The sequence below is a fragment of the Phascolarctos cinereus genome, unplaced genomic scaffold (genome assembly GCF_003287225.1).
Source record: "Phascolarctos cinereus isolate Bilbo 61053 unplaced genomic scaffold, phaCin_HiC Scaffold_3;HRSCAF=262, whole genome shotgun sequence".
NCBI lineage: Eukaryota > Metazoa > Chordata > Mammalia > Diprotodontia > Phascolarctidae > Phascolarctos > Phascolarctos cinereus.
The window spans coordinates 21751692-21778024 of NW_027555736.1; the positions used below are offsets into that span (position 1 = coordinate 21751692).

Below are 26333 nucleotides of genomic sequence, written 5' to 3' on the forward strand. Positions count from 1 at the left end.
GCAGGTCTCCACTCACTCCAATTAGGGCTGTAGCGACTTCTCAAGCTTGGAACATGTCATACGGTTGTTTCTGTGGTGTCCAATGCCCTGGTTGCAGTAAAGGTGGATATACATGGGGAATATAATCACTTTTCTAAGACTCCCATACCTTTGTTGTTATAGCTAACGATGCACCGTTGTCCAAAAGAACCGAGGCCGCATCCTCGTGTCCCTCTCGTGCTGAAAGGTGTAAAGGAGTGTACCCAGAAGTGGTAGCTGCGTTTGGAGAGGCTCCTTGCTGCAAAAGCTGCTGTACTATGTCGGCCTTTCCCAGCCGAGCCGAAATGTGGAGCGGCGTCTGGTCATCCTAAATGGCAAAGCAAAAGTGAGTTAGTGAAGGCCAAGGCGCCATTTTGAAAAGTGTGGAGGACTGTTATTTTGGAGTCAGATCGTGTCCTGTGGCATATTTATAGGGAGTAGCCCACTTGCCTTCATCTTCAGGGTTCAGAAATGATAGACAAGATGATAATAGGGTTATTAGAAACACTGGAAATGGTCTAATAGCTTAAAAAGTATGTTAGCGCTGTGGAAGTGGCTGGCTTCCTACCACCATTGTAGGTGTTATGTGATAGAATATTTAGGGAGGATGAAAGACTGTTACCTACATAGGCAGATTTAACATGCCCATTTCTGTTCTATGTGATAGGTAGGCACATTCGCAGAGCCACAGGGAGACCCAGCTGAGCCTCTAGGGTATAGAAGCAGAGTCCCTACATTGCTGGTATTTTCTGTTGTCTCTTTCTTGGTGTGATAACCCACAGCAAATCAACTGGGGAGAGCATGAGTGCTCCATCCAAAGGTTCCTGGTTTCTTATTGCATCATTTGATGATATACCCATGGAGCAAGGGATCAGTATACTGTAAGAGCCGAGTCTGTGATGAGCTGGTCTTTCAGAGATAATTTGGGGTATATTTCTGAAATGACACATATTCTGAGGCTATGAGGGCAGCTAGGTGGTGCAGTGGATAGACTTCTGGCCTTGGAGTCAGGTGGAATTGAGTTCAAATTAGGGCTCAGACATTTATTGGCTGTGTGACCCTGGGCAAGTCACTTAATCCTATTTGTTTCCATTTCCTCATCTTCAAAATAAGTTGGAGAAGGAAATGGCAGACCTTTCCAGTATCTTTGCCAAGAAAACCCCAAATGGGGTCAAGAAGAGTCAGACGTGACTGAAAAAGGACTTAACAACAACAAGAACACATAAGGCTATGATCCATCACCCTAAGACATGTTTTGGGAGCCCATGCAATTATCTGGTCATATAGTGATATCACTCCAGACCTTCAAAATATCAGGCCTAGGATGACTTGGTAAGTGGCCCTCAAAGTCTTCATTTAGGTCCTTCCAGAAAAAGTTCTATCAGTGCTACTTTCTAGCCCCAGATGGCTCTTCATTGGCCAAACTCATGAGTATTAGCTACTAATAAGCTTCCCCTTGTGGCAATCTGAGTTTGGCTATACCTGTATCCTGACTGGAATGAAATGACCACAAAGTGACCAGGACTCACTTTGAAGTGCTTATAACCATTTATTTAGGGACCTGCCATCCCTATCAAAGGAAATGCCCATTAAGGCATCTTCATCTAGCATAGCATGTTTAGGGTGATGGGGCAGAATTTCAGACCAAATCTGAAGGTAGCTGAAGCCACCTCCAAAGGCCTTACAATCATAAACTCAGTCTTTGCTGGAACTCTGACCTCTCTGTATATCCTAAGATAAAGAAGAACATTTGACCTCATTGGTATCACAGAAACTCAGTGTGATGTGACCCAGGACTGAAATATGGCTTTGGAGAGGTGTGTCTTATTCAAAAGAGACAGGATAATGATGGTGATGATGATAACTAGCCTTTCTGTAGAGCTTTGAGGTTGGTGAAGCACTTTCTATGTGCTATCTTGCTTGGCTCTCCCAACAAACCTGTGAGGTAGGGCTATTATTATCCCCATCTTACAGAAGAGGAAACTTGAGGTTGAGAGAGGCTGTGAATTTCTCAAGGTCACACAGCTAGTAAGTGTCTGAGGCAGGATTTGAATGCATGACAGGCCACATGAACTGAGGTGGAGGTTTTGGGAGATTGTATTTTTCTCCTGGCGAGACCATACTGTGTTCAGTTCTGGGTCACGCATTCTAAGGAGGACGTTGACAAGGAGGGGCACTTCCAGAAGAGGATGTTCAGGACAGAGAAAGGCTTCAAGTCCAAGCCCCGTGAGAAACTGGGGATATTCAGGCTAGAGAAGGAAAGTCTTAGGAGGGCATGATAGCCGCCTTCAGAATCTGAAGGGCTGTCAAGTGGAAGAGGTATTAGGCTTGGTGGTTGACCCCAGAGAACAGAAGTAGGAGTCACAGGTAAGTTACTGAAAGCCAAATTTAGGCTCAATGTCAGGAAAAACTTCCTAACAATTAAAACTATTCCAAAGTGGAACAGGTATCCTGTGAGGAACTGGGGTCCTCCTCCCTAGAAGTCTTCAAGCAAGGGCTGGATGTTACAAAAGGAATTCTCATTCTGGTATGGGTTGGAACAGAAGGCTGTGGAGCTCCGTTTGCAGAGTGAAAAAGGCCCCATTCCCCTCTATCCATCATTTATCAAAGTCTCAACATTGGGTGCTTCCTTTCAACAGTTCTCTCATTTCATCCCACTCAATGGTGCCAGTCTCACACTTTTCAGGGCTGTTTTCCTTTCTTCCTACCCTCCAATAATTGTTCTTCAAAGTCACTACTTGAATTCCTCTCTTCTTCACAACATTTGCAGACTTCGTTCTCCCAGAAAGCAGATTATTTATTCTACTAGACAGGCAGTGCTCTCTGCTGGTGGCCAGCAACAACTGTTGAGGCCACCATATTATCTCCTTACCTTCCATCTCTTCTCATAGCCTGTCACTACCTATTCCAAAGGCTGTTATTCAAAATGTGGAACCTCTCTCCTCAAGGACTCCAGAAACCGTAGAGGACAGGAGATTTTTCCTGGGCAATAAAAGTTGATTTGACATACTCCCACACTTAGCATAGTGGCTGGCACATAGTAGGGGCTTAAAAAATGCTTGTGGTCTTGACTTTTTAAATCTACTACAGATGACTCAAGGTCCCTGAGGTGAAAGCCTTGTCCAGACTCCCATTTCTAATCTCTGAATCCTTTGAGTATTTTATTTCTAGAATTAATTACAAATCTCATCATTGCTTCAGAATTATCATTCTTCCCTGGGCTCTTGGTTTTTTAACTAACATTTCTTAGTTCCTGGATGAGCTCTGAGTCATGGAGTTGGGTGATGTGCCAAACATCTCTATCACTCATTATGTATATGGTCTACCTAATTACTTTTTAATGACACAATGGAAAGGGTTTTGAATTTGGTACTTGAAACTTGGGTTTTAATAATAATAATAATAATGTTTTAATAAACTTAGGTATGTGACATAAGTAAAAAACATGGTTTCCAGTCCCAGCTCTCACATAACTAGCAAGATGGCCTTGGGAAAATCACTTCAATTCCCTGGGCCCCTTTCTCTATCTCTCTCTTCTTTCTCTATCTCTGTCTGTCTCACTCTCCGTTTCTGTCTCTCTCTCTCACTCTCATTCTCTCTGTCAGTATCTCTCTCCCCTCTTCTCTGTCTCTGTCTTTGTCTCTCTGTCTCTCTCCTCCTCCTCCTCCTCTTCTTTCTCTTCTCCTTCTCCTTCTCCTTCTCCTTCTTCTTCTTCTTCTTCTTCTTCTTCTTCTTCTTCTTCTTCTTCTTCTTCTTCTTCTTCTTCTTTTCTCTTTTTCTTTTTTCTCTCTCTCTGTCTCTATCTGTCTGTCTGTCTCTCTCATTTCCGGACCACTATATAGCTATAAGGGGTTTTCCTTTAGGGTCCAGCTCATGTGCCACCTCCTACAGGAAGACCTTGATTACCCAAACTGTAGTTTTCTATCAGTCCTCAAATAATAATCATGTATGTACTAATCTGTTTATATGCTATATCTCTGGAGTAAAACATAAGCTTTTTGAGGGCAGGGATTTTTTCTGTATTCTCCTTGTATCACCTATATGCAGTGAGTTCTTAATTCTGTGGAGTTGGACTGGATTTTACCAACAACGTTTTGGATACACTCACCTTTGCTTTCGCTTCTACCTGGGCTCCATTTTGGACCAGATACCGCACGACTTCTGATTGGCCAGCGCGGGCTGCCATGTGCAAAGCTGTCTCTCCTCTCTGGTTCACAACAGCAAGAGAAGATGATCAGTACTTAAAAAACAAAGCATGGGAAACAGTCGGGGGCCCCTCATTTGGCCCAATATCTTTGAATGATTTGCTGGCATCTCAGCCTTTTTAAAAAATTACTGACATTCTCCCAGAGATGCTCCATGGCTATGAATCAAGGAAAACCATGACCCCAAGTGGAGTTTATGGAGTAATGGAGAGATGCCTGGTAGTGTGAGTAGGCTACATATAGCCAACAATAACCTGTGTATGAGGAGTGGATTCAAAGACATTCATTCAACTGACATTTATTATGCTCCTTCTATGGGCAAAGAGATATATTAGGGCTAATCACAATCAGGAACACATATGTCTCAAAAAGGAGGCCAGTTGGTCAAGAATGTGCCCGATAATGGCAAGAACAAGGTCAAGTGGATAGCCTCGAGCCCCGCCTTGGTATCAGCAAAGTAGGAAAAGAAGTTAGACATGCCCATTGAGTAGACCTCGAATGAAGGAAATACATGGACAAGAATGACAAGGTGAGGAGACAGAGCACCATGGAGGGACTATTCATTCACACTGATGAGATCAAGGTGCCGTCAGATTATCAAGATGATTCTTGTATTCACTTTATGCAGGTGGAGGTAAAGAATCCCTTTGGACCCTCAGTGTTTTTTTGGCCTGGGGTAGAGTGAGCATTGGTATGACCTTGGTTTGACCAGGATCTCCCTCTTTCCCCCCCGCAAAGGGCTTAGTTTCTGGAAGCACTAGACATACAGTAAGCTATCACTTACTAGAATACAGTCATGAAGTAGGAGTTGTTACCCTAAGTCCCTGGAGAGCTTCCAGAAATTCTGATCAATGAAGCATGTATTCAGTGCATGCACAAAGTTAATTCCTTTCCTCCAGGAAAGGAGTTGAATTCTGCCCATCTTTGCTGTCACTAGGATGTCAAACTGAGTAACTCCTGAACTTGGAACTATTCCAAAGGCCAAAATACACATACAATTTGCTAAGGCATGGCAAGCTGGCTACTCTTTGGGTACCATGTATTACTGACAAAGCTCCCACTCCCATGGAAAATAAAATTATTTCATGATAGGTGAATTATGCCTCCATTCAAGACTTCCTTCAATGTAGGAGTTCTTAATAAATGCTTGTTTTTCCCTTGCCCTCTTTTGTTTAAAAGGTACTCACCACGTTGGTGGTGTTCGGTGATGCTCCGTGATGCATGAGCTGAGATACGATATTTGCATGCCCCATGAAAGCAGCCACGTGGATTGGGGTAAGGCCCGACTAAGGGATGTCAAGGGGGGAAATGGTGGGTTACCAGTTGTATAGATCAAGATAGGGATTTTATTTTTCAAAAAGAAATTGGTCAAGTCACCACAAGAGTTGAGGAGTGAGGATGGCCAGGGAAATGGCATTGGTTATATGTGGCTGACTCAAAACCTAATTCTTATCCCTCAGGAGGTACTGGGATTCTGTGAACAAGACAGATCCTAACAATAACAAAAAAATGACAGCCATGATATAAGGCTCTCTTTCTAAAGATTTTACCAAGTCTTTCCCTTACCACCATCCAATGATAGCACAAATATCATCCCCATTTTTTGGATGAACAAACTAAGGCCCCAAAGGTTAAGTGACGTGGCCACATTCACCCTATGGGCCAATGTTATGGTCAGAATTTGAACCGACATCTCCCTGATTCCCCTGTCCACTGTTCGGTTCCACTTCAATGCCATGTCCCATGACTGGTTTTAAGAACCAACCTTAAAGAGCCTTTGCCCAGACCACCCTTCTGCCTGGAGTGCTCTCCCTTCTCCCTCCCTCTGTTAGAATCCTTGGTTCCCTTCAGGGATCAGCATCAGGGAGTCTCCTCCTCCAGTCCTTCCTAAGCCCCTCAGCTTCTGGTGCCTTCCCTCAAAATTGTCTTGCATTTATTTTGTGTGTTTTAAAGTACATATCTATTTATTAATGTCACTTCTGTTAGAATGGATGCCTCTGTGGGGCAGATGCTATTTAGTATTGCCTTTGGATTTAGTGCCTATCTTGTATGTGAATGCTTAATACGTGACTTTTTTGTATTGATTAATGTTATAGGTATTCATCAATCATCCTTTTTAACCCTGCAGAGTTTCTACACTAGAGTCTCACTGATAACCCTCTTCAGAATAAGGCAGAAATCTGCATGAAAGAAATATTGAGTTGGAGTTTTTTCCTCTCCTTTAAAAAATTCCTTAGTATAAGGGATGTCTGGGTAAAGGAGGTGGGGAGGAACTTTCAGATATGAGAATAATATAAAAATGAAAGATATCAATAAAAATAAGATTTAAAAATAACTAATTAGGTCCCCTTTACAGGTTGTACTAGATGAGGTTATAACTTACTAGTTCTGTATTATATTAAGAGATGCAATCTTCATTTCGCAAGATACTAGCGATGATTTAATAAAATGAATACTCGGAATCAGTCCCTTGGTGTGTGGAGGGAAGATCTTGTTGATACGCCATCAGAGGGCTGTGCTCTTTGACCTGAGTTTCTGTTGACACTGATGCATTCACATGGAGCCATCTACCTTACAATCAACTGCATGTGTGGTCTATAACTTGGCACAGGGCAAAACCAGTTAGCACTAGGAAGGCCCAAAGCTCCAATATTGGCTTCCTTAGGATGACGTCCTAACCATGTCAAAAATCAAAAGCCTGCTCTTCTCACCTCAGTCACAGCTTGGATGGATGCACCATGTTTCAGGAGAAGCTCCATGACTTTGATTCGGTTCTTCTTACAGGCGATATGAAGGGGCGTGAAACCGTTCTGTGGATGAAAAATATAGACACGTTTTACAAAACCTACGCACATCTTATCAAAAACACGTGGAAAGCCAATTCCCTGGTCTGAGGTGAAGTTGCCCAAAGCCACCAATGTCAGAGACACTGGGAAAAAGCAGTTACAATGAAAAACTTGGACAAGGGTCAGTATGGGGCAGCAGCCAGAACACTGGCCCAAGAATTGGGATCAGTTTGAGCACAGGGTTTGCAGTGGGCAAAACATTTCCCCTCTGTTATCAGTTCTTCAATGTAGAATAAGGAGTGTAGATATAACAACGATAATGATAATGATGGTGGTGATGATGATAGCTAACATTTATATAGCTCTTACTGTGTGCCAGGTACTGTGCTAAGCTGCTTACAATTATCTCATTGACTTCTCACAAAATCCCTGAGAGGCAGGTGCCACTGTGATCCCCATTTTACAGGTGAGGAAACTGAGGCAAACAGAGGCCAAATGACTTGCCCAGGGTCACCCAGCTAGTAAGTGTCTGAAGCTGGATCTGAACTCAGATCTTCCTGACTCCAGGCCCAGTGCTCTGAGCATTATGGTCATTGAGTGGTTTCAGTCATGTTTGACTCTCCATGACCCCATTGGTAGAGATACTGGAGTAGTTTGCCATTTTCTTTTCCAGATCATTTTATTTTATTTTAATATTAATTAATTTTTCATTTTCAACATTGATTTCCATAAGATTTTGAGTTCCAAATTTTCTCCCCCTTTTTCTCCTCCCCCCACCCAAAGACTGTGCGCAGTTTGATATAGGCTCAGCTAATTTTACAGTTGAGGAGACTGAGGCAAACAGGGTGAAGTGACTTGTCCAGGGTCACATAGCTAGTGTCTGAGGCCGGATTTAAACTCAGGTCTTCCTGACTCCAGGCCCAGAGCTCTATCCGCCGTACCATTGAGCTGCCTCTGATGATCTCTAAAGGTGTCTGTTATAGTTAGCAACCTGTGAACCAATGGATTACAACCTTGGAAACAAGAGTGACCAGCTAACCGACATCTGACTCACAGTCCTCTGGATCTCCAGGGCCAGAAAGGTCTAGAACCATGGTGATAAATTCAGGAAGCTGGGTGACAGACTTCTAAGCTAGGCAACTAACACTTGTTCTGCTCTGATCTCTCCATGAGAGACTCTCCATGCTGACTTGTAAGTAGTTGCGAGTCAAGACAAGGACAAAGCATTCTGGTGTAGATTTGCTTGCAGTTCTCAGAGATCCAGTGACCCTGACCTCCCTGCTACTCTTTGCCTCCAAGGCCTGGAATTCTCTCCCTTCTCCTCTCACCTCCTGGCTTTCTTCCTTTCCTCCAGGGCTCAGCTAAAGTCTTGCCTTTCCCAAGCCCCTTCATCTTCATGCCTCCCTCTCTTGGTTATTTTCCATTTATCTTCAATAGGTCCAGTTGGAACAACATCGTTTGCATGGTATCTAGCCCATCATACCATGAACGAGAGAAAGGGCCATCTTTTTCCTTTCCTTGTGTCCCTGGAACTTAATACAGTGCCTGGCACACAGTGGGTGCTTAATAAATGCCACTTGACAATTGATAATGTTATAAAGAGAAAGTGACACATATTTTCTCTTTCCTCCATGAGTTTTCATTGTATATATGTATGGGAACTAATTCAACCCTTTCATTTTCCAGTTGGGGCACCAAGATCCCCCCAAGGGAAGTGCCTTGGCCCAAGGGACACATTCTAACATGGCGGCAGAGCGGTATTCAGAGTCTGATCCACTTGACTCTAATTCTGGGCTTCTTTCCACTGCCTCACAGCTGTCTACCAGACTCTGGGGGAAACACAAGATTGAGATAAGACACGGGTCATTTCTGCCCCCATGGGGAACAGAGGAAGATAACATAAGACAATTAAGCATCTTTTCCAATTCCCAGAATCTTGGAGTTAGAAATGTTTGCGAGGCCATTGAATCCAATCCGTATTTGAACAATACTGTCCCCTATAAGACACCTTCCAAATAGTCCTTCAGCCTTTGTGTGAAGATCTTGAGTGATGGAGACCCCTCTATCCACCAAGCATCCCATCCCCCTATAGGATAACTTTAATTGTTAGGGAGACTGTTTTTTTCCCCTTATTCCAGCCTAAATTTGTCTCTTTGCTATATCTGTTCCTAATTCTACCATCCGGGGTAAACATCCTTCTTCCAGAAATAATGCAGATTGACAGTTATAATCAGTGGTGATGCAACGCCTTTCCTCTCCCTGCTCCCCACCTCCCTGAACATGCTTGAATCTTTCAAAGTATCCTCATCTAGCAGAATCTGGAGGCACTTCACTGTTGTGGTTGCTTCCTCTGGATATTCTTTACTTTATCCAAGGATCATAGACTTAGATTTGGAGCAGACCTTGCATGCCATCGAGTTCAGCCCCCCCCCATTTTACAGGCATGGAAACTGAGGCAGGTGGCATGTAAACAACTTGCCCAGGGTCACAGAGCTAGTAAGTTTGTGAAGCAGGATTTGAACTCGGGTCCTCCTGACTCAATATCTAGCCTTTTATCCCCTATGCTATCTAACTTCCTCAATGATATACCCTGAGTTGAACACAATACTCCAGGCATGGTCTCACTAGGGCAGAGCTGTTACCTCCCTACTCTCTGATACTCTGCCTCTCTTAGTCCAATGGAAAAAAAAATGACCTTTTTAGGTCCTGTCTACAATGGCCAATAAGTATAGCCAAACATTCCTAGGATTCTACCTGATGTACTTGTAAAATTCCTGTTGATCCATTTTAACTTTAGATTTCCTGACCTTGCTCTATCCTAGCCTCTGTCCTCCCTGGAATCACAGAATGCTAGAAGGAAAAACAGTAAACACATAAAAAAAAATTCAGCTGCCAGAATCCCCTTCAAAAAATGAAAGGGGAAAGAGAAAAAAAAAAGCAAGCTCTGAGCCACTCTTCTAGGAGCCCAAGATTCACTATCCCTCTCTCTGATCTCCAAACTTTGAGATTCAGATTCTTTTGTTAAAGGATATATGGGTAAAATAAATAATCCAGGAAGACCTGAATTCAAATTCTTCCTCAGGATTGCATGGTTATACGACCTGAGCAAATTGATTAGCTTCTCTGCAGCTCCATCTTATCTGTGAAATGAGGGATCTCAGACTATGTAGCTAAGCTGTGGTTTACATTCTTCTGATTCTATTCTTGCATTCCTAGAAAGGGAGATGTACCAGTCAAGCAGTAAGGACAGGAGAGGATGGGTGGATAGATGGATGGATAGATGGATAGATGGATGGAGGGAAGGATGTATGTATGTATATATGTATGTATGTATGTATGGATGGATGGATGGATGGATGGGTGGATGAAGGGATGGATGGATGGTCTGCATGCTAGAATGGTGTTCATGAAATGTTATAGGAAGGCTTCTGAGATGTTGGGCAGCATGGCATTTCTGAGCTGTCTGAATTTCATAGGCATCGGTGAGACCACCTCATCTCAGACACAAGGAAGCTGACTTTCAGAAAGGACAGTGATCTGACCCAAGGCACACAGCTAGCCAGAGGCAGAGGAGACTTTCAGCCTAGGGCTCAAGTGTTGTACTGAGGGTGTTTGGAAAGGCACAGAGGGGCTCTCCCAGGATAAGAATACTCAAAGGGGCTGCAATAAACATCGATGTAGAGGTGTCCCCTCTCTGGGGAGACCATAGGTCCAGTGATATAAACTGAAGGAGAGACTCTGCCTGTTTCTAAAAGATGCAAAGGGGCTTATGAGCTAAGTTGATAAGTCAAAGAGGGCAGAACAGCCAAAGAAATTGAAAGTGAACACTCCCAGGCAGTTGACATGAGCCATCTAACAGGACACTGAGCTTGGCTCTTTTCCTGGGAGCTCAGGAACAATGGGTGGCACATTGTGGTAAATGCTTTTCATTCCAGAGCCTGCTTTCCCAACCCACTGCCCTGCCTATATTTCACCCAGACATACACCAAAAGGGGCCAGGTCCCCCCTTTTCTCCCGTTACCAAAAGCTTCAGCTGCTCCCTCTGACAACTGTGGAGCCCAGGCTTGGACCCCAAACATACCAGTCCCCTATGGAAGCCTTCTGAAACCCTGCTTCCCTTCCTGGGAGGGCAATCCTTTCTTTGTCTTTGCATCATAGTACTTAGCACAGTGCCTGGCACATAGTAGGTCCTTCATAAATGCTTGTTGACTGATTGGCTGCCCAAAGAACACCCCCCAGGGGCTCCAGGCTCTCTGACACACAGTGGGGCTCAGCATGCAAATCCCTTCATGTATGCCTTCATCCCATGCATGTAGTGTGTGCCTCGAGGCCTTTCCCATAGATAAGGTTTTGTGAGGTGAATTCTGAGGATGTCTGGCTCAGTGGAATGTCTCCTCGGCCACTCAGTTTAATATTGAACTCTTTGTACTTGAATGTGTCCCTGTCCCCTTTGCCTTTCCCCAACACTGTCTTTTTGCTGCTCATATCGGCCCTGCAGATGTATTTTCCAGTACCAGGATCCTACATTTAAACAGAGGTCAGATGTATTTCTCAGGGACCTGAAACCCATCAGCTACTCCCTGGTCACACATCACTGAAGCGTGACTAGTCGTAAGCTCTCTGCATTGGGAAATATCTAGGGTCAGGGGAAAATGATAGAAAATTCCACTCCTGATTGCAGGACAGTTTTTTTCCCCCCAGTGGAAAAATGAGTCATGGTTGTGATTATCTCTTCCCCTGTGCATGAGCTCTTTAAAGATCTGTCTTAGATGCAGGGAAGACCAACATCTCTCACCTAGATCAAAGCTCAGCTTTGGTTAAAAGGCTTTCAGATGAGCTGTGGGCAATGGGGCTCCTGTTTTCAAGCAACTGTCTCTGATTATCTCCAGATTATACTGAACACATCTTGTTTACACAGAGCTGTTTGTACGTTGTCTGCTCTGTTTAGACTTTGACCTCCTTGAGAGCAGGGATTGGTTTTTGCCATGCTTCCTATCCCCAGCTATTAGCAAGGTGTCTGGCATGTGGGGAAGCTTCACGAATACTTGTCAAATTGTCCAGCTCCCTCATCTAGCCCATCTTTTCCTTAGAAAATTTCAGAGCACAGGAAGACCCAGAGTTTACAGCATTTAGCGATGAAAGGAACTTAGAAATGGACTGGTCCAATTCCCCCATTTCATAGGTGAGAAGACTGAGGCCCAGAGAAGTCAAAGGAGAAAGGGGAGAGTAGGGATTCCAAGCCGGGTTCATTTCCCCAATGCTACATTTCCTTCCTGCAATGGGGACATCTCCATTGAAATCATAGAATCTCTCAGTTGAAAAAGAGAGACCAAAGCGGTGTATTTAGTTCCACCCATAACTGCGCAAGGACCCCAACTATGCCAGCCACCAGCCGAGAAGCATTTATTAAGCACCAACTCTGTGCTGGGCTCTAAATATGAAGAACGACACACTTCCTGCTCTCCAGAAGCTAACGTCCTAACTGGGGAGACGGACAGATACAAAAGTAATTACAAATATAAAATAAACATGCCAGAGAGGTGGCCATATGGTCTTGTAAGCCTCTAGTAGGGGGAACCCACCACCTTCTGAAGCAGTCCACTGCTGGGCAGCCCTAATTGTCAGCAAGTTATTCTGTGCATACAGGTGAAAGCTATCTCTCTGAAACTTGCATTCATTGATTCTGGGTATCATAATTCAGAATCAGGGGTTCTTAACCTTTTTTTGCAGCTAGTAGGTGATGCAGTGGCTAGAGCACAGGGCTTAGAGTCAGGAAGGTCTGAGTTCAAATTTGGCCTTGCACACTAGCTGTATGACCCTTGGAAAGTCAATTAATTCTGTTTGCCTCAGTTGTCTTATCTGTAAAATGAGCTGGAGAAGGAAATAGCAAACCATTCTAGCATTTCTGCCAAGAAAACTCCAAACGGGGTCACGAAGAGTCAGACGCAACTGAAAAATGACTGCACGATAACAACAATAACCCTGTTTTGAGTTGCGGATTGCTTTGGAATTCCAATCGATGACACTGTGGCAGCATCTTTGCTCATGTCCATTCTCTGCCAACCTTCAGGGTTAACCAACTGGGTTCTTTTAATTTCCTTAAAAATCAAACAGTATCTCTTGTCTTCGAGGTCAGTGACCAGTAACAAATTTTTTTCTCTCATTTGGATCCAAACTTTGGCTGCTTGAGAATCTGGGACTAGTTCCACTGAAAACAAACACGAAGAACAACCTTTTCCCCACCAGCCTCCAAGATTGCTTCCTGTTCTTAAAGTACATTCAGCTTAAACTTTTCTCTTCTCTGTCTGTAAAGAAAAGACCTTCACCTCCTTAAGAATTTCTGATTATTTCCAGGAGGCAGCATAGCACAGTGGGGAGAGCCGGGGATTTGGAATCAGAAGCCTGGGGTTCAAATCCCAGCCCTGCCACTCTTTACCAGTGTGACTGTGGCTGAGTCACTTCATCACTTTGGACCTCAATTTCTTCATTTGTAAACGGAGGGATCTCAAAGGTCTCTCACCACTCTTAGAGTCTAGGATCTTGTGATAGATGTTACCAGCATGATCAATAGATTGCACTCATTGATAAACACGAGTAGAGTATCAGTCTTTGGCAGGAAGCAAAAATGGCTCAAATTCCTTTGAAAATAGATGCTTCTAGTCTGCCTTTCCTTATGAGTAAATATGATTAACTAAACCACTCAATTCCTAAGAATGGTTAGTGCCTCTCAGGTTGTAAAGCCATTTTGTTTTCTTTAATTACATTTTTGTTACCATATTTTGGTTTTTTTTTATATCACTTTAATTTCTACATATGCTCACTCTTTCCCTTCTTAGTGAGTCATCCCTTGTTCAAAAAAAAAAGCTAAAAATAAAAATGATAAAAATAGTTCAGCAAAACTACCCAATACATTAACTGTGTCTGACAGTGTATGTCATGTTTCTCCCACATAGTCCTCAACCTCCACACAAGAAAGTGAGCTACATTTTCTCATCTCTTCTTTGGGGCCATGCTTAGTCATTATAAGGGTAATCAACTTTTATTTAAATGCCATTGCTACTATTTATAATTAACTACAGCATTTATCCTGATGGGATCAAGATTTTCCCCATTTTACAGATGAGAAAACTGAATGACAGAGTATTTAAGGAAGTTGTTATGAATAACAACCAAAAAGAAAAAAACAAAAACAAAAAAACAAACCAGACTGTATGTTGGAATCCAACCAGTAGGAGAAAAAGATGTCAGCAAATCTGTTACTCATTAATTCAGAGGCTTTGTTGCTTCCTAAATAGGGCCTAGGATCATGCTGCTGACTGGTGCTTTTTGCTTTCCAATAAAGCTTTCTGGTTCACTAATATTTTTGCAAACTATTGCAGGTAGTGGCACCAGGCTGACTACTGACCCCCTTTATAATGGCATGGCTATTTTCTTTACTCTGAATGTCACTGAGGGAAGAATTCCATAACTTTGGTATGTGTCATTATTTGCTCAGGTCAGAGTTGTGTATAGATGGCAGGGTATAGAGTCAGGGCAGAGGGAGAGAGAGGGAAGGAAGGGGGAAAAAGAGGAGAGGGAGAGGGAAAGAGAGAAAGAGAGAAAAGAGAAAGGAGGAGAAAGAGTGAGGGAAGAGAGAGAAAAGAAAGAGTGAGGAGAGGTGAAGGAGAAAGGAGAGGGAAGGAGGGAGGGAGAGAGAGAGGAAGGAAGAGAGAGAAAAGAAGGAGGAGGAAGAAGAGAAGAAAAAGAAGTAATAGTAGCAGCAGCAGTAGCAACAGAAGAAGAAAACGTAGAAGCAAAAGGAGGAAGAGAAGGAGAAGGAGAAGAAGGAGAAGGAGAAGGAGAAGGAGGAGAAGGAGGAGGAAGAGAAGGAGGAGGAGGAAGAGGAGGAGGAGGAGGAGAAGCCGCCGCCGCTGCCGCAGCAGCAGCCACAACTGCTGAGCTGAGGATTTTTAAGCCTTTTCCGAACAGTGGTAAGAATTGGAACCATGGAAGTCAAGGGACAGAGTATGATGAGAAAAGCAGAAAAAAATGGAGCCTAGAACATTGAAGGACAGCCAAGTTTAAGGGTAGCAAGAGGATCAAGAGTAAAAGGGGCAGAGATGGAGTGTGTAAAGAAGTGGGAGAGCCATGAGCATGTGTCCCAGAAATAAAGGCAACAGAGGGTGTAAAGAAGGCAAAGGAAGGGCTGGGGGAAGGCTTTCTCAGAAAATCAGGGAACCCTAAGCACGTTTGTAGGAGGAGGGAAAGGAGCCAGTAGGGAGGGAGCTGTTGAAACTTAAATCATGAGTCTGGCATTTGAAGCCTTCCACAGGTTGACTCCAAGGTACCATATCTACTTGGCCCCATTAATTTTAATTTTTATTCACACTTTTGTTTTCCCATCACTTTCTTTTTCAAATGGACCCATTCCTTTTCCCCTGCCCAATAAGTATCCTTTAAAGAAAAAGGAGTTCAGTGATCTAACAACCACATCAATATGTAGTAGTTCACTCCTGTAGTCCCCCACAAGTGCAAAAAGAGGGAGGTTCCAGCCCTATCTTTTATTCATCTCCTTACATTTTCTTCAGTTTTTCTACTTCTTATCTTTCCTTTTACCATTGAGAGAAATGATTATTAATAACCAATGATTTGGGGCGATCCAGAGTTCTTTTTTGTTTCTTTTTTCCCCCCAAGGCAATTGGTGTTAAATGACTTGCCCAGGGTCACACAGCTAGTAAATGCCAAGTGTCTGAGGCCACATTTGAACTCAGGTCCTCCTGAATCCATTCTTCCCTTTTTCTGAAGTCCTCATTTCAAAACTCAGTTTGTGAAGGTTGAATTAACTTTCTCTTCATTCTTGTTCAGATCCCACCCAACCTTCCAAGGAATTTAATCTAAGGTGGGGAAGCCCACTGTGTTCTGCTCAGGTTTAGGTGAGAATAAATTCTTTGATTAGATTGCCTGAGGCTGGGGGTAATTTAGAAGTCAATGACATAATCAAAGTTCATTAGAATAGATCCAGCCCCTCATTGTAATATTCATTCTCTCATTACTTGTTAACCAATCAGTTGATTGCCTCCTCCAGAACACTCACTTTTCCAAGGGCATATGTCTTGAGCCCCATGTCATGAGGGTCTTTGTCATTCGAGAGTGCCCCTGACCTCTTTTATTAAAATTCTGGCATTATTGATAAAATGACCAATTACCCAGAAATTATGTCTCTCAAACTTTTCAAAAGTCACATCATATTTCTGCTTATCATCATGGCATCCTCCTTCTGTGCTTAGCATGGCTTCTCTCACCATCTCCATCTATTCAAGCCATTCTTCAAGGTTTGCTGGGCATACTTCTGCCTCCATAGAACCTTCCCCCAGCAGTGATCCCACCTTCCTGAAGCTTCTCCTAGTGCTTCGCACGAGGCATTCCACATCTACCACAAGAGAAGCCTCCTTTGTATTAGGGCATTGGATAAGACACTTCCAAGGTCTCAGCCTAGAGCTCTGACCCACTGACTTCACACAAACTAGGATGCTGCACATTCTAACTGGCCCCATACTCATCAGATGGGAAATTCTCTAGGGCCAGGGCTGCAGTAAATGTCACCTTTAGAGCCCCAGAGCCCAGCACATTGATCCAGCCCTATGATTTTATTGGGAGAGTGAACTCCTGGTGAGTAAACTCCCTACCAATGCAGATGGGTGAAAGGAAGGAAACAAACATTTATTAAATGCCTACTGTGTGCCAAGCACTGTGCTAAGTGCTTTACAAATATTATCTCATTTGATCCTCACAATAACCCTGAGAGGTAAATGCTGTTACCATCTCCATTCTACAGTTGAGGAAACTGAGGCAGACAGGGTTAAGTGACTTGCCCAGGGTCACAAATCACTATGTGTCAGAGGCAGACCTTGAACCCAGGTATTTCTGACCTGAAGGCCAGTTCTTTATCCATCATGCTGTGATGCCTTTCATGTCCTGCACATAATAGATGCTTTTTAATATCTGTTGAATTGAAGATGCTCAAGAGAGAGGGGATGATTTCTCAGGCTAGGTCTTTAAGGAGGAGGTGAGAGTAAAATCAAAAGCCTGAGATTAGATAGGGAAGGAGTAGAGAACAGGACTTATAAAAGCAAGCCCTGCAGAGCCAAAGAAGGGACCTGGTTTTCTTAGACACGGGGGCTGTGCTTACCAGGGCTTTGGCATTAGGGTTAGCTTTCTTGTCCAAGAGAATCTTGGCAACTTTGTAGTGGCCACAGTGGGCAGCGACGTGCAGGGCAGTCAAATAGTCATTGGTGACATCATCAACTGGCACGTTATGTTGGAGGAGAAGCTGGACACAGTTTAGGTGATCCCCTTGGGTCGCCATATGCAATGGAGACAATCCATTCTGGAAAGGAACACAGGAGAAAATTCAAAAGGGAGAGAAAGATACTATGGAAGTCTCCTAGTATGCATTTAAAAATTGCTGTTGATATGATATCCTTTGTTTTTACATCACGTACATTTCCTAATGTATCTCTTCCTCTTACTACCAGACAACAGTTTCTTATAGCAGAGGTTCATGAACACACACATACAATACATATGTATATATACACATATATAGTATATATACATATATATATACAGTATACATATATATTGTACATATACTTATATATGTATATATATTGTGTATACATATATATCTAACACATATATATGTCAGATATATTGATAATTATATTTTAATGATTGGTTTCCTTCATAATCCTATGTGTTTTATTTTATGCATTTAAAAACATAACTGTGAGAAGTCTGTGAGCTTCATCAGACCAAAGGAGTCCATGCTAGAAAAGAGGTTTCAGAACTCCCTTGCCCTTATAAAAAAAGAATAAAGAAGAGGAGAAAAAAAATAGTTCCGCAAAACTAACTAATGTAACTCTATAATCATATTTTCCCCTTCCCCTGCTACTCTTAACAAAGAAGTGATATATATATCTCCTAACTCCTCTTTGGGGCCAATTGGTTGTTCATTTCATAGCATTCAGTTTCTACTCTTTGTTTTGTTATTTTCCCCATTTATATCATTTTAGTCATTGGGCATCTTTTTTTCCTGATTGTGCATATTTCATTTTGCATCAGTTCATATATATCTTTCCATTATTTTCATAGTCCCCATTCCTTGTAACATAGTAAGAGTCCATCATGTTCATGGGCCACAACTTGTCTAATCATTCCCCAATGGATGGCCATCTGCATTGTTTCCAGTTATTTGATACTACCAGAATTTCTTCTTATAGTCTTAAAAACCCCCCCAAATTTGCCTGATTGATTCTTCAAAGTGAAATATAAAGTACAGATGTTAGCAGATGTGAGTCTCAATTTTCCATAGAGGGGGGAAAACTCTATTAAAAAAATTCTCTGTGCTTATCTGGATAAACTACAGCTACTTTTTAAAACTGGTCCTCCCACTTTTTACATCAAACAGCAAATTGTCAGAGATGATATTTTGTTCCTGATTTTCAAAATAGTCTGCACTACAACACTAGCAAAATGGAACACTTGCTAAATTCCACACTGATTCTATATTTTTTTTAATTTTAAAATTGAAGGGAAGAAAAAAGAGACTGAGACAGATTTATAAAACTTTTGGCTGTCATGGATTTTGTCCCTTAAATTTTCTGTTGTAAAATGTTAACCATTAGGTAGTGAATACTATTCTCATCCTATATGATTTGCAAAATGAAAGGGTAGATCCCTAAGGTAGATCCTCTTCCTGTTAGGAGTCCTTTGATTTTATGCTAATTGTTTAGATGCTTTTCTGATCACTAATGTAATTTTATTACTTTCACCTACTAAGAAAGGAAATTTCCCCAATTCTTCATCAGTATGGCACCCTCATGTGGCGGTGATGAGAGAAAGCCAGCCACAGAGTGGAGTGGGCCATGACAAGACTGTTTGCTCTAGGTAATTAAGAATCAGCAGCATTTGTATTGATGTGTAAGCAAGTTTTGCAAAACTGTCCCCCCGCCCCTTTCTTTTTTAAGTCTTTGTTATAAGAGACAGCTCACTGGGAGAGAGAAGGGAGGGGAAGAAAAGGGAGGAGAGAGTTATTCAGAAATGAAGATGATGGAAAAACAAAAGACTTCAAGAAAAATTAAAAAATCAACAATCCTATAATCCCTGAACTAGAATGAGAATGGGAACAATTTAATTAAAAAAATGAAAAGAAGGAGCCATGGACAAGAGAAGACTGAACATATGAGAAGGGCTGACAATGGAAATCCTCAGTGGATTTTGCTGATCCAGAAAACAACAGCTTAGTTTCCAGAAAGCCAGAGAATTCAGATACGAAGAAAAATAACTCCCAGAGCCTCCATCGACCCAAATACTCCCCATTAATAAGTCTTCTATGATTCACATGCTCATAAAAATTCATGAGTGGCAAAGGCAGGCTTTTTAGAGGAAATACAGGCAGAAAAGGATGTTTAAAATGATACAAGTTGCAACTTTGTATTGAGCTGAGGCTGCTGGGGACAGGTGTTTCTAAACCATATTGTATTATTAAAACTAAGAAGTTATTTCTTCTTTATCTATAAGAGAAGACATAAAAGATAACAGGGTGGGATGCCCTATAGCCCTCTGAACCACTCTGAGAACCCTTGGCACACCCTGCTTTATCGTTATCCCTCACGACCATGCGGGTGGGCATCACCATCAGAGAAAGGGGCACACCCCATTCATTTTTGTATCTGTAGTTACACTGACCTTTTCACATAGTAGGTGTTTGATAAATAGCAATAGTAATAATAATGAGGAGAAGAATTTCATAAAGAGACATAGGGTCTTAGAGAGCATAAATTGTTTCATCCTTTGTGTGTATTTGCATCCCTTTTGCCTAGCATAGTGCTTAGGCACACCGCAGGCACTTAATAAATATATGTTGGGTGATTGGTTGATAAAACTAATTATGGAAACCTACCTTTACAGCCCCCCAAAGTTTACAAAGCCATTTACAGACTGATCTAACTTAACGTGACCCAGACAGAAATTTTCTATCTAAAAAAAAAAAACCCTTTTCCATTCTAATCTTAGGAACAAATGTTTTGGAAAAACCAAAGTAGGAGTCTAAGTGGCCACAGGGTAAACCAATTTCGCATTTAAGACACTGTGACCCATAGATTTATACACTGGGTTATACCTCAAAGAAGTGCTTTGTGTGTGTGTGTGTGTGTGTGTGTGTGTGTGTGTGTGTGTGTGTGTGTGTGTTTTGACACAGCTTCAAAACTAAGCCATGAACAAACAGCCATCAAGCAGCCGTCTCTCTTCAGCATCTCACACTCACCACAGCCTGGCTCCAGATTACCTTTCAGACTTAGGGCACATTACTCTCCTTGACTCACTATGGCCTTCTAGTTGTTCCTCAAACATGACCCTCTTATCTCCCACCTCCTTGGCTTTGTCCAGGCTGTATCCTCTGGCTAGAAGGCATTCCCTCTCAACTCTGTTTCTTAGAATCTCTACTTTCTCTCAGACCTCATCTTGAATTCCATCTCTTACTTGAAACTCTCCATGCCTTATCACCCCCGCTACTAATCTCTTCTCCCCCAATTAGCTTTAATTTATGTTGTATATATTATGAAAATGTTTACATATGTACATGTTATCTCCTCTCGTAGAATGTAAGCTCTTTGAAGGCAGGGACTATTCAGTTTTATCCTTGTTTTCCCAGCACAGTGCTTGGCACAAAATGAATGCTTAATAAATACTTGTTGCTTAATTGATTGCTGGAGTAAACAGAGAGATAAAAGTCTGATATTACACCCGAGGAAAACATGGAGAAAAGAGCAGTGACGGTCACAAAACTGAGAAGTGGAAAAATGTGATTTATATATGGAGGGGCTCCTGGGGGAAATAGGAGCTATGGCGGTATAGGACCTCAGAGACGTCACTTTCAATATATGAGAAAACTGAGGCCCAAGGTCATATATAAGCCAGGATTTGAACCTGGGTCATCTGACTCAAAACCCAAGACCTTTCCCACTAAAGCACAATAAATCAATTTTCAGAAAGTTTGAATGAAGTAGTAGCAGAATGCCTGGGGTAATCTTGGAGAAGGGGTCTTTCCTCTAGAAGTGAGTGGTGAGTCAGAAACAAGGGGGGAGATGGTAAGTAGAGGTGCTGGCCAGGAGGGATAGCAGGGGAGGGTAGGAAGACCAGGAGGGGCAGCTCATTAACCAAATCAGGCATGGCCCCTCATTGAGCCCCCTTATCCTGGCCTCGGGGAATGGGCAATGAGATCAGAAAATCTAGAAAGGACACAGACTGTCATGGCTGGATGAGGGTCAGAGAGGAGGTCAAGGTCAAGGTCACTGGGGAGCACAGCCCTTGAAAAAACAGGGTCCTAGATTTAGAAGGAGAAGCGGCTGTAGGCACCTCATTTTGTAGATGAGAAGACAGCTTTAGCAAGAAAACCAAATGCTCACATGGCCCATAGAGCCTCGACCAAAGGGGAGAACAGGCGAGAATGGGAAGAGACTACTTTTTACATATGGGGAAACTGAGGCAGACAGAGGTTATGTCACTTGCCCAAGGTCCTGAAGCTACAAAGCAACAGAGGCAGGATTAGCCTAGAGGGGGATAAGATATACACATGGATAATAATAATGATAATAATAATAACAACTAGCATTTATTTCAGGTTTGCACAGTGCATTCAATACCTATATTTTTATGCTCACAACAATCTTGGGAAATAGGTGCTATTATTATTCTCATTTTAGGGATGAGGAAACTGAGGCAGAAAGAAAGTGAGTGACTTGCCCAGGGTCACGCAGCTAGTGTCTGAAGCTGGATTTGAACTCAGGACTTCCTGACTCCCAGCCCAGCACTCCATCAATCATATCACTTAACTGCCAGCTATTATAATGCAAAATAGTACAAGACAATTACAATTAACAAAGTGTCCCATGAATTGTGAAAAAGCAAAATATCTTAGGAGGAAGCTGAGAAGAGCGTATAGAGGACAGAGGCCCTAGAGTCACAAGCCTTGGATTCAAATCTCTCCTTAGTACTTACTACTACCTGTACACACTGAAGCATGCACAGTGCCTGGTACATAGCAGGTGTTTAATAAATGTTTATTGATTGATTGCCTTAACTTAACTGGGCCTCAATTTCCTCACCTGTAAAATGAGGCAGTAGTTAGACTAGATGGCTGTCTCAAAGGCAGCAAGATAAAGTGGCACGATCTTTGGTTCTAGAGTCAGAGGTCCTGGGTCTAATCCCACCTGAGACATTTACTACCACTTCTGTGACCTTGGAAGGGTTACCTAAGTGCTTGGGCTTCAGAGAACTAATTTATAAAAGAGGAGTCTGCACTAAACATCCCCCGAGGTCCATCCCAGATCGAGAGCGGTGATCCTATGAACAGAGGCCATTAGGCCAATCAAGTGCCCGGCACATCAGCCAGGGAAGAAAACCAGCAGTGTCGGTCGGTGCTTGAAAAACAGGCCCAGCCCCTCCCAAATCTGCTGATTCCAGGCTTTCTGTTTGTTTCCATGGCCCACCTTTTCTAGTTGTGAAAAATACATGGAAAGGCGTGAAATACCCATAAAAACAGGATTTCCTGGGACTATCCATTTCACATCAATGCCTTCTCAACTCCACCTGATTGGAGGGGCCCCAGGAAGTCAGGGGAAGGCCACTCCTGCCAAGCGCAGTTACAAAATCGTGGCATGTTTTGAGTGACTCCACAAGGCCGCGCCCGGGACCTGGTTACTGAAAAGAGTCAGAAAGACATTACCTTGGTTTTGGAGAGGATGGGGGCATCTCGATCCAAGAGCATCTCCACCACTTGCTCGTGGCCGCTCCTGGCTCCACAGTGGAGGGGGGTCAGCCCGTCCTGTTGAACACAAGCAACAACTCTGATGAGCGTCCACAGTGAGCTCCTCCAGGGAGCAGCCACAACATTTGCCGGGCCTCAGTTTCCTCATCTGTAAGATGGGAGGGTTAGACGAGGTGACCTCCAAGCTCCTCCTAGCTTTCAATCTACGGGCAATGATCGCAGGCTGCATGGGAAGGTTTCGCAAACTTTGTGCTGCTAAAGACCTGCACCCTATTTTTATCTGTAATATGGAGGGGCGGGACCTCATGGCCCCGGAGATCCCTTCCAGTCTGAAACGCTACTCCTGTGATCCTCTGGTCTGGACCGCCTTCTCAGGGGCTCCTCGCTGAACGTATTCTCTCAGCTTTTGTCTCTGTAAAATAAGGGGGTTGGTCGAGATGGCCCCGGAGGTCCCTTCCAGCTCTGGATGTGATCTTATGGGTGACCTCGGGGAAGACAGTGACCTCTCTGAACCTCGGTTTCCTCCTCGGTAAGAGGAAGGGATTGGCCTCGATGGCCTTCCAGTTCTAGATCTGTGATTTTATGGAAAGATGGGGCACCCTGTCCAGCATACGGCAGATGGAAATATCTATTCCTACGGAGAATTATTTTTCAACCCTATATCATTTTGACCTGTGAAGACAGACCAGGTGTTTTTGTATAGGCAATATGAATGGAACCTTGAAAAGAAAATTTTAAAAGGGATTCACGTTAGCCAGAAACAAAACCTTTCTTGTGAGAAATGATACAACGTTCTTACGAAAATATGAGTCAACTTGTACCTAATTATATTTTCATTTATTACATTTTAATCATGTAATGGATATCTTTTGAGTTTATACCACCTTCCTTTCTGAATCTATTCTCCCCCTATCCCTTCCCCCTGAGCCCGAACCATCACTTGTAACAAAGAGTAAAAACAAGGAAGAAAATCAAAAAAGTGCTTCAGACAGACCTGCCAACACATCACCTTGCTCTGGTGGTATACGCAATAGTTTGCATGTGGAGTCCCTCACTTCTGCAAAGAAGGGAGGCAAGGTACACTTTCTCACTCTTCTTCCAGTAATTTTGGCATCAAAACTCATTTATTTAATAAAAGTGTCTTTGTGGTTTTAAAAATACAAGTAGGTCTCTTCAGTCAGAAGCCTAGTGACAATGTTTAAGATTTCTTCCCCGGTATAAGGCAGTAAGTGTAGTGGCTGGAGCAATGCTTGGAGCCAGGAAGACTTGGGTTCAAATCCCACCTCAGACCCTAAGGCACTTAACCTCTCTTTGCCTTAATTTACTTGTTTGTAAAACAAGGGAGGTTGGCCTGGATGGTCTTGAAGTTTCCTTTTGACTTTAAATCTATGGTCCTAAAACAAAATAATGACTTTAGGGAGAAGGTGAGAGCATGTACCCCCTCCCTTTATTGCAGAGGTCAGTCACTGTTTATTATGAGTCTAAAACAGTTGACATACTGATTGATTTTGCTGATCTGCCTTTTTAAGTCTTTTTCTTTTTTTTAATTCTTTGTGACAACAGATGGCTTGCTAGATAAGATATAGAGCATGGGTACATTCAGAAATGAAAGTAATGTAGAAACAAAAGATCCCAACAAAAATTGGAAGAAGGAAACAAAAGAAAGCAGAGCCAACTGTCTTTAGGGAGAATAGGAAATAAATACAAAAAAAAAAGACAAAAAAGGAAAAAAAAAGATAAAATGCCATTTTCCCAGGGGTCAGAAATCTTGGATTTGATTTTAATAAAGAAGGTTGGCAGAAACTGTAATGATATCCCACACTGTTTCATGAATCTTCTGCTATACATAGTGAGCTGGGGATTATTTTTCATGTATTGAAATAAGAAATTATGTTTTTTCTTTTACTTTTTGAAGGAATAGACACATTCAAAGGCAACAGAAAATATTTCTTTAAACTTCCTATGCTTTGGAAATCAAACAGTATGTTGTCAGATGAATTTAGCCTTTGCCTTTTTTTTTTTTGTGGAGCCAATCTCACATTTGAGTAACCAAATCTTGAATATCTTAAAACTAGAGGGCACACAGTGTGATTTCCCAACACTTGACCCTTCAGTCCAGTTGAGAACACTCACTCTGTGTCTGGTGGAATGGAAATATCTTTTCATTTACTTCCCCTTTGTTTTCTCTTTGTTTTTTGAAAAGTTAGTCCACACCTACACTGATGCCCCATCATGGGAGGAAGGTGGCACTGGTTTATCTGTGACTCTCCCATCAGAGTTCCAGTTTCAGCTGGTCCTACACAGCTGAGAAGACTTCTAGTCCAACTGTCATGGTGGACTCTCTGCATGTCTGTTCTCCAAAGACAAGCTTAGGAAGCTCAAGAGAGGCCCACCTCCAAGTTGGCCAGAGGAGTATGTAGTGTTTGGTCACAAAAGTCTTCATAGTAATAATAATAATAATAATAACAACAGTAATTGTTGGTATTTGTGTAGTGCTTCAAGGCTTGCAAAGTACTTTATAAACATTAATTCATTTTACCCTTACAATTGTACAAGGTAGGTGCTATCATTAAACTTGTTTTATAGATGAGGAAACTGAGGCACAGAGAGATTAATAAAGTCACTTGCCCAAGGTCATACAACTAATAAATGTTTGAGGCCAAATTTGAATTCAGGTCTTCCTTCTTTTCTTACTACTGACTTCGGAGATCTACCAAAATTATAGAGAATTGTTGTGTCCATGAGGAAATACTCAAACCAATGAAATCACGACTCTTAAAGCAGGGGAATAAAGTAAGTAACAGCTCCAAATGTAGTCTAAAATGTCATCACCAAAGACACATGTGGGAAAAGAAGGAAAATAACTCATAATGTAGAGAGAAAACAGAAAAAAAAAGTTTTCCAAAGCCCTGGGTAGATTTGCTATGTTAGATTTATGAAAAGACCTTAAGAAGAATTTCACAGGATGAGAATGTATGAAAGGGCTGCAATCTATACCTGCGAAGGGAGTGAGTGCTCATAGCAATGGAAGCACAACTCCATCAAAAGTACTGAAATACATAAAAATGTCAATGCATTTACTGATAATTTAAAACAAAATCTAAAAAAGCCACTTTACTCAGACAAAAATCCAGCCTTCTTGGTTTGCTTCCAACAAGTCGTCTCCAAAATACATAGAAAGACCAGGACCGATTCCTTAATGAATGGAACAAGATCGGAACCTTGGCCAAGTCACTTCCTCTTGATAGGCCTCATTTTTTGTATTATCTCAGAGGAGGAAGCTGCCTTCAACAACTGGCAGGCAAGGAACTGGTACAAATGATGCCATCCATCTGTTCTACAATCAGAAAGCATCCCAGATATTTATTTAGTGAGAAAGAAGCACAACATCTGGCCTGAGTCCTACACTGATCCCCATTGGAGGAATTCAAGTATGGTTCTGGGGAAAGAGCAATGGATGTGGAGCAGGAGCTTCCTGGTTCAAGTCCACACTACCACCCGTCTGACCTCAGACAA

The 26333-nt window shown here is 42.4% G+C and overlaps 1 protein-coding gene across 11 annotated transcripts in view; it reads right to left on the minus strand.

Moving 5' to 3' along the window:
* The window catches only part of ANK3 (ankyrin 3), a 725987-nt gene that overhangs the window by 164543 nt on the left and 535111 nt on the right, over positions 1 to 26333 (minus strand). For all 11 annotated transcript variants that reach the window (XM_078150719.1, XM_078150720.1, XM_078150723.1 and 8 more), the window contains 6 exons: positions 22776 to 22874; positions 17178 to 17375; positions 6935 to 7033; positions 5411 to 5509; positions 4127 to 4225; positions 149 to 346 (listed from right to left, as the gene is read on the minus strand). In XM_078150719.1, the coding sequence (XP_078006845.1) occupies positions 149 to 346; positions 4127 to 4225; positions 5411 to 5509; positions 6935 to 7033; positions 17178 to 17375; positions 22776 to 22874 (792 nt within the window). The remainder of the gene's footprint in view (positions 1 to 148; positions 347 to 4126; positions 4226 to 5410; positions 5510 to 6934; positions 7034 to 17177; positions 17376 to 22775; positions 22875 to 26333) is intronic.